The sequence below is a fragment of the Bombina bombina genome, chromosome 1 (assembly GCF_027579735.1).
Source record: "Bombina bombina isolate aBomBom1 chromosome 1, aBomBom1.pri, whole genome shotgun sequence".
In the NCBI taxonomy this organism is placed as follows: domain Eukaryota; kingdom Metazoa; phylum Chordata; class Amphibia; order Anura; family Bombinatoridae; genus Bombina; species Bombina bombina.
In genome coordinates, this window is record NC_069499.1 from 1,440,085,788 (window position 1) to 1,440,104,113 (window position 18,326).

At 42.1% G+C, this 18,326-nt stretch overlaps 1 protein-coding gene across 2 annotated transcripts in view; it reads left to right on the forward strand.

Annotated features, from left to right (window-relative positions):
• The window catches only part of LOC128652606 (receptor-interacting serine/threonine-protein kinase 3), a 145,063-nt gene that overhangs the window by 23,766 nt on the left and 102,971 nt on the right, over positions 1 to 18,326 (forward strand). For both annotated transcript variants that reach the window (XR_008401296.1, XM_053705540.1), the window contains exons 2-3: positions 9,266 to 9,587; positions 15,000 to 15,133. Coding sequence is in view for 1 of the 2 variants with exons in the window: in XM_053705540.1 (XP_053561515.1) it covers positions 9,266 to 9,587; positions 15,000 to 15,133 (456 nt within the window). In the remaining variant the exon portion in view is untranslated. The remainder of the gene's footprint in view (positions 1 to 9,265; positions 9,588 to 14,999; positions 15,134 to 18,326) is intronic.

Genomic DNA, 18,326 nt, shown 5'->3' on the forward strand with positions numbered 1-18,326 from the left:
ATCTCTGGTACACATCTCACAGAGGATCAATGTAAGGTATTGGAGAAGGGGTTGTCTTTTTGTAAGCAAGAAGGGTGTAATTGGTTTAAGTTAGAACAAGATCTTTACAAGTTTAATATAAGTCTTAAATTAAAATCATTCTTTTCCAATACTGACTGTGTGATGGGGTTGCAAACTAAACCAGAGACTGCCAAGATTAGAACTTGGGTTTAAAAAACAAAAGCTCATTTGTTCCAGTTTCATATGATTCCAGTATTGATGTATTTATGAGGTTGGTCAGATATGACCTGGATATTTTAAAGAAACAGCAATGTAAAAAGAAGAAACCGTATACATCAAATATGTCTAAGAAAGATAATCAAGCCTTAAAAGCTTTATGTGAGAATAAAGAGTTAATTTACAAACAGGCCGACAAGGGCGGAGTCACAGAGATTTTAGATAGGGGGTATTATATCAATGAAATTCAAGGTCAATTATCTAAAACTGATGTTTATATGCCTTTAACGTTTGATCCTTCTACTAAAATTATGTGTGATATAAAAAAATGTGTACAGAGAGCTTTCCAGAAAGGGCTTATTGACAGTGAGACTAGAAATGTTCTTATTAAGGATGAGTATATCATTCCAGTGTTTTTATACACTCCCGAAAGTTCACAAAACTTGGGGGGCCCTACCAGGACGCCCTATAGTGGCGGGCACTGACTCAATTTTTACAAATATATCTATATAACTAGACAAACTCTTGAGACCATTTGTAGCACAAGCTATGTTGTTTATTAAAGACACTAATGATTTTTTGGCAAAGATTGAGGGTTTGTCTGGCAATATGGATACATTTATTTTGTATAGCTTGGATATTGTGAGTCTTTACACCTCTATACCCCACACTAGTGGTCTAGATGTTATCAAATATGTTATAGCAAGGAGTAATAGATTTACAATAATACAACAACAATTTATTGTTGAATTGATGGAGATAATATTGTACTGTAACTATTTTCTTTTTGAGGATTCCTATTTTGTACAAAAACAGGGTACGGCTATGGGGTCCAACGTCGCCCCTACCTATGCCAATATTTTTATGAATATATTCGAAGAAAAATTTGTATATGAGAATAAACTTTTTCTTCTGTGTGGCGCCACCTGGTGGCCTTACATAGACAATATATTTGGCATTTGGTGGGGCAACATTGGCTCCCTCCATCAGTTTGTGATGGAATTGAATGCAGCATCAAGGTATATTAAATTTACAATAGCCTGGAGTGAGGAATCTATTAATTTCCTTGACACCAAAGTATACAAAGATGGTCCCCTGTTAAAAACAGATTTATACAGGAGAGATACGAATAGGAATAGTCTTCTATATTTCACTATTGCTCATGCACCTGCTCTTGTGAGATCATTACCTTATAGCCAGATGCTTAGAATTAAGCATATTGTTAAGGATAAAACTCTGGCGTTGTAGAGGTTAAAATGGATGGGGTCTAGGTTTGTGGAGCGAGGTTATCCTTACAATATGATTCACAAAACTATTGATAAAGTGTTGCACGCACCAAAGGGAAAGGTCAATAATGAGAATGCCCAAAAGAGGAAGGACCCTGACAGGATAGTGTTTGTTTCAGAGTTCAGTGCTCATAGTATAAAAATACACAAAATTATGAGGAAGCACTGGCATGTCCTAAGGGAATGCAACCCAGAGGTTTTGGACCCCTATGCCAGCCTATACGAGACTCCCTAGTTTAAGGGATAAAATCATTAAAGCAGATGTTGGTACTAAAAAGAAATCCAAATTGGGATTTATTACCTCAGAAAACAATGGTTGTTTCCCTTGCCTGAATTGTTCTAGCTGTAACAATATGATTAAAGGAGATTTGTTCACTCATCCTCTTACAGGACAGAAATTCAGGATTAAGGGTTACTATAATTGCAATGCAAATTTTGTGATTTATTTAATCAAGTGTCCGTGTGGGTTAATTTATATTGGAGAGACGACACAGAGGGCCAAGGATAGAATTGTTCATGTTCAGCACAAATCCAACATTAGAACAAAGGATTTGAATGCGCCAGTTGCCCATCATTTTTTGAGTAAAGGTGATACTATTGCACAATTGCTATTTCAGATAATAGATCACATACAAAGGCCTAGACGAGGTGGCAATAGAGAATTTTTCCTTCAAAAATGTGAGGCCTTTTGGATTAACAAATTAGATGCATTAGCCCCCAATGAAATGAATAGGGAATTGGATCTAAGTGTATTTTTATAAAAAGTAGAGAGTAACATAAATTCTATGTAAGTTTTTTTCTTGAACATTGTCTTTTGTATTCTGTAAATAATATATTTGCCGACAACATCTGTGTTTTTGTTTTTATAAAATTAATTAATGAAAAATTGAATTTTTGTATTGAGGTTTTGAACACTAGAGGTCAGTAGAATCAAAAGGATATGTATAATTAGAATGTTAAGTGAAGAGGTGTGGTCTTACCTGTTTGTAGGTATTTAAGGTGATTAGGTATGAACATGACTAAGGGTGTATAACCCGAAACATTGTTCTTGTTAAACCTGCTCCCATTTGTGGAAATAAAGAGATTTTTTTGAAGAGGAGAAGTGGTGCTGCTGCAATTCTTGTGCTACATTATTTGTGCGATTTTTGCAGTAATCCTAGAGCAGTATGCACTCACCTAAGGGTTAAAGTGCTGGATATTGAACTGGTTTTGCAATCCAGGTAGGATGAGAGGCAATCCTCGAACTGGGTTCAGTGCCTTTCGCTCTGGGAGTGATAGTTCCAGTCTCATTTAGGGAATGGGAAGGTATTTACCTCCTGCTAAATCAGTATGACCCTCATTTGGGATCGATTCGGGATCTACTCACGTTTCTGCGTTCCGTCATCCTAGACAGACCTGGAGTATTGCAAGGGTGTTTTTCTGAACAAGATATGGCTCAGGCGTCATCCTTCCTTTGAGCTGGTTCTCTTTTAGTGATCTTGTTCATCTTTTCCAGGGATGGGAGATGAATCTAGAAAGGAGTTTTCCTTGTCTCATCTACAAGGGTATTTTATTGGGACTACCACATAATACCCTGAATGCACCCGATGCCTTCTGATCTCGTAAGTTATGCAGGGCCATGCCTGGTCAGTACCTGAATGGGTATCCGCCTGGGAAGACCAGGCACGTAAGGCTTGTACATTAATAGATTCTCTTTTTAGGAGAAGATGGCTAACAGAGGTCAGATAATCAGTCTTTTTTCTTTTTTCTATCTGCAATCTACTGGCCATTTCACTGCAGATTCTTGTGGCTTGGTGGGTAGTTTAGTCATCTTGCAACCAGGAGGTGGGGAGTCTGGTCCTAGCTGCGGTTTCACTGTTCAGGGACTCTCTGTTTGGAGGGAATTGGTCGGATGGTTCCCTTAGTCTTGTTTTTTTCCGTGAAATGGAGAACTCTTGGATCTATCTCAGAGAATAGTTCTAGTTTCAGTCTTCAAAAGTTTCTCTCCTGTTGTGGTTTTTCAGGAGTATCTGTCTCAGGGTGCATGCTTCTGGAGACGTTCCTGGGTGATGTGACCTTGGACACAGACCTACTGGGTTGGTAAGCAGTCTGCGTCTAGTTAAGTGTCTGCTCTCTTCTTTAAAGTGGAGAGCAATTTGCAATCTTTGATGGATTGGCTTCAGCCATTTTTAGCTTGGTTCCAGTCGGACAATATCTCCTCAATGGGTTTTTTTCACCACCAGGGAGGAATCCTTAGTTCCTTAGCCTTGTAGGAGGTGACTTGGATTGTTCAGTGGGTGGAACCTCACAATTGCTGTCTGATCAAAAGTTCATTCGTAAAAATCCATCCCTGGAAAGTGGATGACAGACATATATTTCATCCCGTGGAGTGGGTTCCCCTTCCGGAGGTGTTCTCTAGGTAAGCCCTCAAATGGAGGGTCTGGAGTTGGCCTATGAGGGCATTTTTTGACAGAATGCCAAGTTTCCATGGTACGGTTCTCGGTCGAGGGATCCACAGACCGCCCTGATAGATGTTCTGATAGATCAATAGGAGAGAGCGATGGGGAATTTTTATAGCCCCTGCGTGGCTTCACAGGATCTGGTTCGCAGACCTGGTGGAATAGTCTCTCTCCACCTTGGGACTGCCTCTAAGGAAGGACCTTCTGATCAGGGTCTCTTCCTTCATCCAAATCTTGTTACTTTGAAGCTGACTGCGTGGAATTTGAACACTTAGTTTTGTTGTAAGCATGGGTTTTTCCGAGTCGGTCATTGTGACCATGATTCAGGCTTGCATGCTAGTTACTGGAAAGATTTGTCACAAGATATAGGCGTAAATATCCTTTTTGCTGTGAATCCAGGGGTTACTCTTGAAGTAGAGTCAGGATTGCTAGTCTTGGTCCCTTCTCCAGGATGGTCTGGAGAAAGGTTTTGTCGGTCAGTACCCTTTAGGGTCTGATTACTACTTAGGCGTCTGGTGGTCGTACCGGATGTACAATCCATTTGTCAGAGGTGGGGTGGTGGTTAGCTCCACCGCTCTGAAGCAGAAGGTTGTGGGTTTGAACCCAGGTAAAACTCCTGCTTTCTCAGCCGGAATGTGCTTCTAGTGACAGCTTGCATTCCTAAGCAGAGATTTTAAATCAGGCCTGTGTTTAATTTAGGTGTTCCACCTTGGAGTCTTAACCTTGTTCTTGAAGTTTTTTTTTAACAGGCTCCTTTGAGCCTATGCATTCCATAGATAGTAATTTATTATCTTGGAAGTGTTTTTTTTTTATTTTTGTAGCTATTTCTTCTGCTTGGAGGGCTTTGAACTCTGTGTTGCAGTGTGTTTCTCCTTATCGCTTATGCTGATAAGGCAGTTATCTGTACCAAGTTTGGTTTTCTTACTAAGGTTCTTACTAAGGTTATGAGGACAGGTATATTAATCAGGAAATTGTTGTTTCCTTCTCTCTGTCCTTAGACATAGATGTTGTGTGGGTTCAAAAAAATTTTTATCTGCTGGCTTTGAAGGATTTTCGTCAGTCCTCTGCATTGTTTGTTGGCCTTTCTGGTAAACGTAAAGGCTGAAAAGCTACTGCCTCTTCTCTTTCCCTCTGGTTGAGAGGTGTTAGAGTACAGCTTATGAATCTGCTGGATAGCAGCCTCCTGAGAGAATTACAAATCACTCCACTAGGGTGGTGTCTTCTTCTGGGGCCTTCAAGAATGAGGCCTCTGTTGAACAGATCTGTAAAGCTGCGACTTGGTCTTGTTTGAACACTTTTTCTAAATTCTATAACTTTGATACTTTTGCCTTGGCTGAGGATTCTTTTAGGAGAAAGGCTCTTCAAGCAGTGGTGCCTTCTGTTTAGGTTACCTGTCTTGCCCTCCTATATCATCTGTGTCCTCTAGCTTGGGTATTGATTCCCAACAGTAATTGATGAGCCCATGGACTCACCGCGTCCTAAGCCCAGAAGCAAAACTTTTTTTTCACTTTCTGCAATTAACGTTTTTTTAGTCAATATTTCTGCAGGTCATTTTGAAATTTAAATACAATTTTAAATTAGGCAGTTAAACTAAAGAAATAGCTTACTTGCAATATACTGATTAACTGGAGAAAATGTTTTTTTTGAAAGTTTTATATATTATATTGCAGCAGTTAAAAGGAGGCAGTCATCAATAAATACACTGCTGCTTTGCAGTGCTACCCCATATTTTACAATTCTTTTCTAACAGTGGCTGCACGGTGTTAAGGAAAATGTACACAATGTAACCAGAGCAAAGAGAGTTTAAAGAGAACAGCCTGTTGTGTAGCAGTGCTGCAAAGCAAAAGTGCTAACAGTTCCCGCATGTGTCCCATTCTTTCTGCAGACATGCTGCATTTTCTGCGATGACATCTCAGATCACAGTATGTTCTGCCTTGGGGGAAGAAAGAAAACAAAATGTATGCTTACCTGATAAATTTCTTTCTTTCTTGACATGGTGAGTCCACGGCCCTCCCTGTTTTCAGACCGTTTTTTGTATAAACCTCAGGCACCTCTGCACCTTGTGTTTTTTCCTTTCTCTACTTTTCCTTTGGTTGAATGACTGGGGTTTGTGGGAAGGGAAGTGATACTTATCAGCTTTGCTGTGGTGTTCTTTGCCTCCTCCTGCTGGCCAGGAGTGATATTCCCAACAGTAATTGATGATCCCATGGACTCACCCGTGTCAATAAATAAATTAATTTATCAGGTAAGCATACGTTATTTTTTTTCACCTGGTTTTTTTTTTTTTTTCTTTTAATACTGATGAATGAAGGGGGCCTTTATTTAAAATGATGGTAAATACTTGTGATTTACCATAATTTTTAATTATTTAAAGCCCAGTATCTAAAAATACTCTTAAAAACAGGGGCACTTTCAAGTCATTAAACTTTACAAAGACGCTTCTTTTTTAACCCCTTAATGACAAGTGACGTACCAGGTACGTCCTGCAAAAACTTGCAGTTAGTGACAATGGACGTACCTGGTACGTCACTTGTCTAAGAGAGTGCTGGAAGCGATCGCAATCGCTTCCAGCAGCTCTCAGGGTATTGCAGTGATGCCTCGATATTGAGGCATCCTGCAATACCCTTTAGAAAGCATCCGATGCAGAGAGAGCCACTCTGTGGCCCTCTCTGCACCGGTAGCGATGGTGCCGGTTCGTTGGTGGGTGGGAGCGCAACAGGGAGGCGGGTGGGCGGCCCATCGCTACCCGGCATCCGGCTCCTGTAAGTGCAATGTGCACGCCGGGTGCCGGGAGCGTGCGGGGGCGCGCGTGCGCGTGCGTGCGCGATTAGCTACCCACACTGACACCAATGAGTGGGAAGAGGGGGGAAAAAGTAAATATAAGAGGATCTGGGAGGGGGTTGGGGTATTGTGGGGGGCTGCTACACTACAGAAAAAATTTAAATGGTAATAAAAGATAATAAAAAAAACACTTTTTTGGGGGGCAAATTGGGTACTGGCAGACAGCTGCCAGTACCCAAGATGGCGGCAATTAGGTAGGGGAGAGGGTTAGAGAGCTGGGGGGGGGGAATCATGGAGGTTGGGGCTAAGGCAGGAGTCCATCACAGCTAAAACATTTTATTTTTTTTTATTAAAAAAAAGAAAAACTCCTTTTATTTAGTACTGGCAGACTTTCTGCCAGTACTTAAGATGGCGGGGACAATTGTGGGGTGGGGGAGGGAAGAGAACTGTTTGGGAGGGATCAGGGGGTGGGATGTGTCAGGTGGGAGGCTGATCTCTACCCTAAAGCTAAAATTAACCCTGCAAGCTCCCTACAAGCTATCTAATTTAACCCCTTAACTGCTGGGCATAATTTACGTGTGGTGCGCAGCAGCATTTAGCGGCCTTCTACTTACCAAAAAGCAACCCCAAAGCCATATAAGTCTGCTATTTCTGAACAAAGGGGATCCCAAAGAAGCATTTACAACCATTTGTGCCTTAATTGCAGAAGCTGTTTGTAAATAATTTCAGTGGGAAACCTAAAGTTTGTGACAAAATTTGTGAAAAAGTGAACTTTTTTTTTTATTTGATGACATTTGGCGGTGAAATGGTGGCATGAAATATACCAAAATGGGCCTAGATCAATACTTTGGGTTGTCTTCTAAAAAAAAATATATACATGTCAAGGGATATTCAGGTATTCCTGACAGATATCAGGGTTCCAATGTAACTAGCGCTAATTTTGAAAAAAAGTTGTTTGGAAATAGCAAAGTGCTACTTGTATTTATGGCCCTATAACTTGCAAAAAAAGTAAAGAACATGTAAACATTGGGTATTTCTAAACTCAGGACAAAATTTAGAAACTATTTAGCATAGGTGTTTTTTGGTGATTGTAGATGTGTAACAGATTTTGGGGGTCAAAGTTAGAAAAAGTGTGTTTTTTTCAATTTTTTCCTCATATTTTATATTTTTTTTATAGGAAATTATAAGATATGATGAAAATAATGGTATCCTTAGAAAGTCCATTTAATGGCGAGAAAAACGGTATATAATATGTGTGGGTACAGTAAATGAGTAAGAGGGAAATTACAGCTAAACACAAACACTGCAGAAATGTAAAAATAGCCATTGTCATTAAGGGTAAGAAAATTGAAAAATGGTCCGGTCATTAAGGGGTTAAAATACTTACTGTTTCGTTATGGTAAACATACTGCCGATCCTCGCCACATACTCTTCTGTATAAAGCATATTAATGACGAATCCGGCTTCCTCCAATAATTGCGTGCCCCATGAGCTGGACGCCAAAGGGGGCATGCAGAAATTGGAGGAAGCCAGGTTCATCATCAATATGCTCAATACAGAAGGATATGCGGGCCGAGGATCGGCATTATGCATCTAGACCGTTATAGATGGCCCCCACACTCAGCCCCTAAGGATATATGGTTTTACATTGATTCGATAGGCCCCTGTAGTAAGCGAGTCGCAAATTAGTTTTTAGGTCCATGCACGGGCTGTTGCGCTTCTGTGATTGGATCATTCTGTTACGTGACTTGCCAAATTTGAGCAAGTGCAACGTCTCATCTGCACTGTGTGGTGACACAGTTGAAAGCCACGAGAACGAACCGAGGCTTTGAAAAATATAGTAAATGCTGAGAAGGAAGGTAGAGGGAGGAGATGTTTGGGGGCTATTTTGGAGACATATAAAACATTGAATACATTAGGGATATTTATGGCTGCTGCTATTCACTATTGGGGGTATGTGAATAATGATTGTGTGGGGATTTATTTTTATATCAGTGATGTTAGTGGTGATCACTGTTACTTTAAGTACTGGCAGACAGACTGATGTTTTTCGATGTGTTTTTTTTTTTTTATAAAATAAAAAAAAATTATTTATGTTTCTGAAGTGTAGAATTCCCCCCTCCCTGATCCCGTCCAAACGGCTTGCTTACCCTCCCCCTCCTAATGGTGTCCGTCCATCTTAGGTATTGGCAGCAGTTTATAGTTTGTTTCTTTTTTTTATTTAATTTTTTTCAGTGTAGGGGTCTCCTGCCTCCCCACGATCGTGATTTAGGGGCACCCCCTCACAGATTCAAAAATTTGTAGCATCCCCTCCCTCCATCTCTCTTCCAAACTCATTTTAAGTAGGTAGGGTGCTGCCCACCTCCCTCCATCCCTCCCAAACCTCCCACCCACACAAATGGGTGTTTTGTTACAGACAGTGACACAGACCCTAGTATGTCCTTTTTAGCATAGTTAGCCTGCCAGTTGGAAAAGTGCAAGCCTCTAGACTTTACGCATTCTCAAATTTTCTACTTGTTAATTTACATTTTTTTTTTTTCCCAGAAAAGATTTAGACAGTCTCAAGAAGGAGAAAGAGATTATGCACAGAGCCAGTTATACATATGTACTTCGGCTGCTTGGAATCTATGAGAGGAAGGGAACAATAGAATATGGCTTAGTTATGGAGTACATGCCCAATGGTTCCCTCTACTGCCTTCTGAATAAATACAGTAAATCTAAAACAGAGGTTCCTTGGGCGCTAAGGTTTCAAATAATCCACCAGGTGGCGCTGGGCATGAATTATCTTCACTACCTAAGTCCTCCTATAATTCATCGTGACTTAAAACCTGGAAATGTTCTACTAAACAAGTCCTTAGATGTCCAGGTGAGTGACTGATTAAAGGGACACAAAAGTTAAAACTTTAATAATTTAGATAGAGCTTGTAACTTTAAAGGGACAGGACTTTAAAATTGCTTTTCCCTTAATGTGTTTCCAGTGACTTGTTATACAATGCAGCAGAGTATAAAATGTATTGATTTTGTTTTATTTTTGTATATGAAATAGCTGCTGTTTTGTCTTTGACACCACAACCCATCAAAATGGGTTGAAGTTGCAGGGAAATCAGATTTTAGTTTATCACTTTCTGTACACACACATGCTTCTTTATCTTATCTCTGTCTGTATACCAAATCACATTACTTAGGGCGTGATATTCAAAAGCTTGCCGCTCAGGTAAGATGATCTAATATGTCTCGTCAGTATGGAGAGGTCCCTAAAATAAAATGTTAGAAACACAAATTTCCATCTAAAGGGGAGGAGAGTCCACGGCTTCATTCATTACTTGTGGGAAATAAGATCCTGGCCACCAGGAGGAGGCAAAGACACCCCAGCCAAAGGCTTAAATACCTCCTCCACTCCCCTCATCCCCCAGTCATTCTTTGCCTTTCGTCACAGGAGGTGGCAGAGAGGTGCCGGATTATCGGAGGTCCCTTATGAGGGGTTCTACCCTTTGTTATGGGACAGGAGTTTAACTAGCCCTTTAAGCTTCTCAACTTGAGGGCCTGGGTGAGCGTTAGAGTCCAGAGATGCGGGGGGAGCTTCCCTTTGCGACACCATCCCGTTTCATATTAACAGCTCCTTTAGCAATCGGCATTCACGAGTTTCGCAGATTGCTTTCTTCAAGTCAAGAGTGCTGCTATTACTTGTCACACTTGAAGGGCTGTGTTCCTCTTCCACGCGTAGATTCTGGTAAGATCGTTTCATTTTTATATAATGATAACACAAAAGCAGGGCCACAGTGTGGCGCCTTTATCTTTATAGAATCTAGGGGTAAGATTCTTATTAGCGGATTAGCAGGAGGGGCTATGTTCATGATAGGTTTATTGTGTGATTGCTGCATTATGTGCATGGACGCGGCTCTGGCTTGTGGAACTGATAGGTTCTCTTCCGGGAATTTTCGCACATTTTTCTTCTCAGCAGGGACGGTCCTGCATAGACATCCTTGTGACCGGGTGGGGCTTCTTCACTTCCGGTTTGATCTGCGACGGAGGAGACGAGAACGGTTTCTGAGTCCAGTGCAGAGGAGGTGGTGAGTGCCCCGGCCATTGGTGGTTATAAAGGTGCCTGTTCTAGTTTTTTTTTCTAAAAGCTATGGAGGATTCTGATGCGTTAGAGGGTACTCCCTCTTTAGCTAAGTCTTGTACCTGTGTTTATTGTGAGGTTTTGGTAGACCAACCTGCGCAACTGTTTTCCACAGGCCTTGAGAAGGCTATGGCTTCCAAACATAAGCGAAAGTCTAGCACTACTGAGCCGTCCACCTCTGAGGGGGTCTCTGTCCTGCGAGGTGCATTCCACATTGGCATCCCCTATACCACATGCAGTGCCCCAGGGTCCGACTGTTACCCCTTCGGGGGAAATTGCTTGGCCGCCAGACTTTGCAAACCAGCTGGAAACGGCAGTCGCTAAGGTGATCCATGCTTTGCAGCGTTTTGCTAAGCGTAGAGCTTTTCATAGCGGCCCGTCCCAGGAGTTGTATCTGTTGGATGCCCCAGAGGGGGGGTACAATGATGAGGCCAAATCTGATGCGTCAGAAGAGGCCCTTTTGGGGTCGGAGTCCGTGTCATATAAAGCTCCGACAGAGGAGGAACCAGGTTTTCGGTTAAAAGTGGAGAACTTTTTTGTTAAAACAAGTGCTGGCTACCTTGGAGGTTCCCAAACCCAAACTACCAGAGGAACCCTCCATTCCTAAGTTGGATAAGGTTTACAAGGAGAGGGTGGTTCCCCAGACTTTCCCGGTTCCTGTCAAGATGGCTAACATTATTTAGAATGAGTAGGAACAATTAGGTTCTTCCTTTTCCCCTTCTTCTCAATTTAAAAAGCTTTTCCCTGTTCCGGAGGTCCTACTAGAGTTGTGGGGGACCATTCCCAAGGTGGATGGGGTCATCTCCATGCTCGCTAAGCGCACAACGATTCCTTTAGACGATAGTTCTTCGTTCAAGGAGCCTCTGAATAAGAAGCTAGAAAACATGTTGCGAAAGATGTTTCAGCACACAGGGTTTGTTCTTCAACCAGCAGCAGCTGGAAGCCGCGTTTGCTGGAGCTGCGTCATATTGGTGCAAAGCCTTATTTGATATGATTGAGGGCGAACCCTCTTTCGAGGAGGTACAGGAGAAGATTAAGGCCCTAAAGGTGGCCAACTTCTTCATTTGTGACGCTTATATGTAGATTATCCACCTGAATGCTAAGGTATCAGGTTTTTAGGTTTTAGCACACAGGGCTCTGTGGCTAAAATCGTGGTCGGCGGACATGACCTCTAAGACGAGGTTGCTGTCTTTGCCTTTCAAGGGTAAGATCCTTTTTGGTCCAGGTCTGGACTTTATCACATCCATGGTTACAGGATTTTCTGGATCAGCATTTCCAGTTCGTGGCTCTCCCCTTCGGTCTGGCGACGGCCCGAGAGTCTTTACGAAGGTCCTAGGGGCCCTTCTGGCAGTAGCCAGATCCCAGGGAATCGCAGTGGCACCCTACCTGGACGACATCCTGGTTCAGGTGTCATCATTCCATCTGGCAGAGGCCCACACCAGGGTCCTGCTGCAGTTACTTAAATCTCATGGTTGGAAGGTCAATCTTGAGAAGAGTTCTCTGGTTCCCAGTACCAGGGTGGAGTTCTTGGGCACGATCATAGACCCCGTGTCCATGAAGATCTTTCTCACGGACAAGTGACGCACAAACATGGCATCTACTTGTCTTGCCCTTCAGTCTACAGTGAGACCATCCGTAGCTCAGTACATGGAACTGATTGGGCTCATGGTCTCCAGCATGGACATCATTCCATTTGCCAGGTTTCATCTCAGACCTCTTCAATTGTGCATGTTGAGGCAGTGGAACGGCGATCATTCCGATCTGTCGCAGCAGATATACATGGATGCGCGGACTCGGATTTCCCTTTCCAGGTGGATCCGCTATACATATTTCCTCCGTTACCGCTTCTTCCTTGTGTAGTGGCTCGTAAAAGACGGGAGAGAGTGTCATCCATTCTGATTGCTCCCTCGTGGCCGAGGAGGACGTGGTTCGCGGATGTCATCCTCTCCGTCGTGGAGGTTACCCTGTCACAGGGATCTGCTACAGCAGGGTCCTTTTCAACATCAAAATCTAGATTCTCTGAGGCTGAGTGCATGGAGATTGTCCACTTAGTCTTGTCAAGAAGGGTTTTTTCTAAGAATGTGATTGACACTCTAGTTCAGAGAAGAAAGCCGGTCACTCAACGCATCTATCATAAGGTGTGAAGGACTTACTTGTCCTGATGTGAGAGTCATGGCTACCCTTGGCATAAGGTGAGGGTATCCAGGATTTTGTCCTTTCTCCAAGAGTGTTTGGAGAAGGGTCTTGCCGCTAGTTCCCTGAAGGGACAAATTTCGGCCTTAACTTTTTTGTTGCATAGGAGACTCGCTGAGCTCCCTGACATCCAATCTTTTGTTCAGGCTCTGTCTCGAATCAGGCCTGTCTTTAGGCAGTCTGCTCCCTTTTGGAGCTTAAACTTGGTACTTAGGGTTTTGCAGAAGGTTCCGTTTGAGCCTATGCATTCTCTTGACATAAAACTTCTCTCTTGGAAGGTTCTTTTTCTGTTGGCTATTTCATCGGCACGTAGAGTATCTGAACTGGCGGCCTTGCAGTATGAGCCTCCTTATCTGGTGTTCCATGCGGATAAGGCTATTCTTTGCACAAGCTTGGGGTTCCTCCCCAAGGTGGTGTCTAACCGTAACATCAATCAGGAAATAGTTGTTCCCTTGTTGTGTCCGAATCCCTCTTCTCCTAAGGAGAGGTTGCTTCATAATTTCGATGTGGTTCGTGCTTTGAAATTCTATCTTTAGGCTACTAAGGATTTCAGACAATCCGCATCTCTATTTGTTGTATATTCAGGGAAGTGCAGGGGTCAGAGGATGTCTGCTACTTCTTTGTCTTACTGGCTGAGGAGCTTGATCCTCTAAATTTTTGCCTGTCTCTAAGCCACTACAGATCGCCTCTTATCTTATGCATTTTTATAGCTTTTCACAGCAAGACACTGCTTGATCGTTTGTGCCATATAGATAACATTGTGCTCACTCCTGTGGTGTTTTTTATGAGTCAGCACTAATTGGTTAAAATGCAAGTCTGTAAATAGCACTGAGATTAGGGGGCAGTCTGGAGAACCTAGATACAAGGTAATCACAGAGGTAAAATTTATATTAATTGTGTTGGTTATGCAAAACCGGGGAATAGAGTAGACTGTCCCTTTTAAGTATTGAAACTTTTAGTATAGGTAGGGATACGGCAGTTGAACATCATATGTTTCAAATGCCTTTTATAAAGGTAAAGGAGTTATTTCTAAACAATTTAATAAACCCCAACAGGTAACATGAGTCATTTGGAACAAATTAAAGGGGAGAAAATGTATGCTTAACTGTCTCTTTAAATGGACATAATACCCATATGATAAATCATTTACGAGTGGTGCAGTGTAACTGTAAAATGCTGAGAAGGAATATCACCTTTACATCTCTGTGTAAAAATGGAAGATCTTTTTCCTCAAAATTTTTATTCAACTCAAAATAAGTGTTGTGTGAATAGTTATGCTGTAGCTACTGTCAGCTGTATATTGTGAAAAAAACAAACAGCCATTTAGCTTAATCAGTGCTCATGTCAGACTTTGATTTACTGCGATCTCATGAGATTTCACTGAAATCATGTGAGATATTATAGTAAACTTCTTTAAACTGAGAATGGAAATAACATGACTGTGCATGCTCCCTTGCAAGTCTTGGGACTAGCATCCTGATTGGCTGTTTACAATCCCCAATGGGATGTGGCTACTGAGGGAATTTTGAGGTAAAATATCCTCCATTTGGGTATCATGTCCCTTTTTAGACATTTTTCAGTTCACTTCTATTATGAAATTTACTTATTTCCTTTGGTATCCTTGGTTGAAAATCCATATGTACAAATTCACAGCAGCTGCAATGCATTACTGGGAGCTAGCTGGTGATTAGTGGCTACACACATTTGTCACTTGTCATTGGGTCACCAGATGTGTTTGTCTCACTCCCTAAAGTGCATTGGAGTGGACTCCTGCAAATGGGGTTAAACACATAATATATGCAAGCAATAGTGAAATTATTAAATGTATAAAAACCTATGAAAACATTTTCTTTTTGCACTTTTATGTCACTTTAATAAAACACACAATGTTACTTTAAAAAAGTGATATTGAAAGTATAAAAATAACAAAATGTGTTCTTTTTTTTTTGTTTTTTTTTCCAGCTGACTGATTTCGGCTTGGCAAAAAATGTAGGTTCAGAAACCAGCTCTATGGATGTTAAAGGCACTTTGGCTTACATACCTCCTGAAGCCTATCAAAAAGATTACAGACCAACAAAAATGTTTGATGTTTTCAGGTGAGAAAGAATGATGAAGGTAAATGTTGTTTGTGGAAGAGAAATTTCCTAGGTAAACAGCAACCTCCCCTTTAAAGGGATATTATACACCTCTTGTTTTTGTGTAAAAACCTTATTTGTCCCACACTCCTAGAGAGGCCAAAAGCTAATTCTGTAACCTATGTTTTTAAATGTGGCAAATTGCCTGAATCAGCTATTTGATTTGCCGGTTACAGAATTAGCTTTTTAACCTCTTCCGCGAGTGTGGGACAAATAAGTTTTTTACACAAACATTAAAGGGATATGGAAGACAAAATTAAACTTTCATGATTCAGATACGGCATACAGTAAAAAAAACATAATTTATGCTTACCTGATAAATGTATTTCTCTTGTAGTGTATCCAGTCCACGGATCATCCATTACTTATGGGATATTAACTCCTCCCCAACAGGAAGTGCAAGAGGATTCACCCAGCAGAGCTGCTATATAGCTCCTCCCCTAACTGCCATTACCAGTCATTCGACCGAAAACATGCAGAGAAAGGAAAACCATAGGGTGCAGTGGTGACTGTAGATTAATGGAAAAATTACCTGCCTTAAAGTGACAGGGCGGGCCGTGGACTGGATACACTACAAGAGAAATAAATTTATCAGGTAAGCATAAATTATGTTTTCTCTTGTTAAGTGTATCCAGTCCACGGATCATCCATTACTTATGGGATACCAATACCAAAGCTAAAGTACATGGATGACGGGAGGGACAGGCAGGCTCTTTATACGGAAGGAACCACTGCCTGAAGAACCTTTCTCCCAAAAACAGCCTCCGAAGAAGCAAAAGTGTCAAATTTGGAAAAAGTATAAAGAGAAGACCAAGTTGCAGCCTTGCAAATCTGTTCAACAGAAGCCTCATTCTTAAAGGCCCAAGTGGAAGCCACAGCTCTAGTAGAATGTGCTGTAATTCTTTCAGGAGGCTGCTGTCCAGCAGTCTCATAGGCTAACCGTATTATGCTACGAAGCCAAAAGGAAAGAGAGGTAGCCGAAGCTTTTTGACCTCTCCTCTGACCAGAATAAACGACAAACAGGGAAGACGTTTGTCGAAAATCCTTAGTTGCCTGTAGATAAAATTTCAGGGCACGGACTACATCTAGATTGTGTAGCAGACGTTCCTTTTTCGAAGAAGGATTAGGACACAAAGATGGAACCACAATCTCTTAATTGATATTCCTGTTAGTGACCACCTTAGGTAGGAACCCAGGTTTAGTACGCAGAACTACCTTGTCTGAATGAAAAATCAGATAAGGAGAATCACAATGTAAGGCAGATAACTCAGAGACTCTTCGAGCCGAGGAAATCGCCATTAAAAACAAAACTTTCCAAGATAACAACTTGATATCAATGGAATGAAGGGGTTCAAACGGAACCCCCTGTAAAACATTAAGAACTAAGTTCAAACTCCATGGTGGAGCAACAGTTTTAAACACAGGCTTGATCCTAGCTAAAGCCTGACAAAAAGCTTGAACGTCCGGAACTTCTGACAGACGTTTGTGTAAAAGAATGGACAGAGCTGAAATCTGTCCCTTTAAGGAACTAGCGGATAAACCCTTTTCTAAACCTTCTTGTAGAAAAGACAAAATCCTCGGAATCCTAACCTTACTCCATGAGTAACTCTTGGATTCGCACCAATATAAGTATTTGCGCCATATCTTATGGTAAATCTTTCTGGTAACAGGCTTCCTAGCCTGTATTAAGGTATCAATAACTGACTCAGAAAAACCACGTTTTGATAAAATCAAGCGTTCAATTTCCAAGCAGTCAGCTTCAGAGAAATTAGATTTTGATGTTTGAAGGGACCCTGGATCAGAAGGTCCTGTTTCAGAGGTAGCGACCAAGGTGGACAGGATGACATGTCCACTAGATCTGCATACCAAGTCCTGCGTGGCCATGCAGGCGCTATTAGAATCACTGATGCTCTCTCCTGTTTGATTCTGGCAATCAATCGAGGAAGCATCGGGAAGGGTGGAAACACATAAGCCATCCCGAAGGTCCAAGGTGCTGTCAAAGCATCTATCAGAACCGCTCCCGGATCCCTGGATCTGGACCCGTAACGAGGAAGCTTGGCGTTCTGTCGAGACGCCATGAGATCTATCTCTGGTTTGCCCCAACGTCGAAGTATTTGGGCAAAGACCTCCGGATGAAGTTCCCACTCCCCCGGATGAAAAGTCTGACGACTTAAGAAATCCGCCTCCCAGTTCTCCACTCCCGGGATGTGGATTGCTGACAGGTGGCAAGAGTGAGACTCTGCCCAGCGAATTATCTTTGATACTTCCATCATTGCTAGGGAGCTTCTTGTCCCTCCCTGATGGTTGATGTAAGCTACAGTCGTGATGTTGTCCGACTGAAACCTGATGAACCCCCGAGTTGTTAACTGGGGCCAAGCCAGAAGGGCATTGAGAACTGCTCTCAATTCCAGAATGTTTATTGGTAGGAGACTCTCCTCCTGATTCCATTGTCCCTGAGCCTTCAGAGAATTCCAGACAGCGCCCCAACCTAGTAGGCTGGCGTCTGTTGTTACAATTGTCCAGTCCGGCCTGCTGAATGGCATCCCCCTGGACAGATGTGGCCGAGAAAGCCACAATAGAAGAGAATTTCTGGTCTCTTGATCCAGATTCAGAGTAGGGGACAAGTCTGAGTAATCCCCATTCCACTGACTTAGCATGCACAATTGCAGCGGTCTGAGATGTAGGCGTGCAAAGGGTACTATGTCCATTGCTGCTACCATTAAGCCGATCACCTCCATGCATTGAGCTACTGACGGGTGTTGAATGGAATGAAGGACACGGCATGCATTTTGAAGCTTTGTTAACCTGTCTTCTGTCAGGTAAATCTTCATTTCTACAGAATCTAGAAGAGTCCCCAAGAAGGGAACTCTTGTGAGTGGAAAGAGAGAACTCTTCTTTTCGTTCACCTTCCTTCCATCCATGCAACCTTAGAAATGCCAGTACTAACTCTGTATGAGACTTGGCAGTTTGAAAGCTTGAAGCTTGTATCAGAATGTCGTCTAGGTACGGAGCTACCGCAATTCCTCGCGGTCTTAGTACCGCCAGAAGAGCACCCAGAACCTTTGTGAAGATTCTCGGAGCCATAGCCAATCCGAATGGAAGAGCTACAAACTGGTAATGCCTGTCTAGAAAGGCAAACCTTAGATACCGGTAA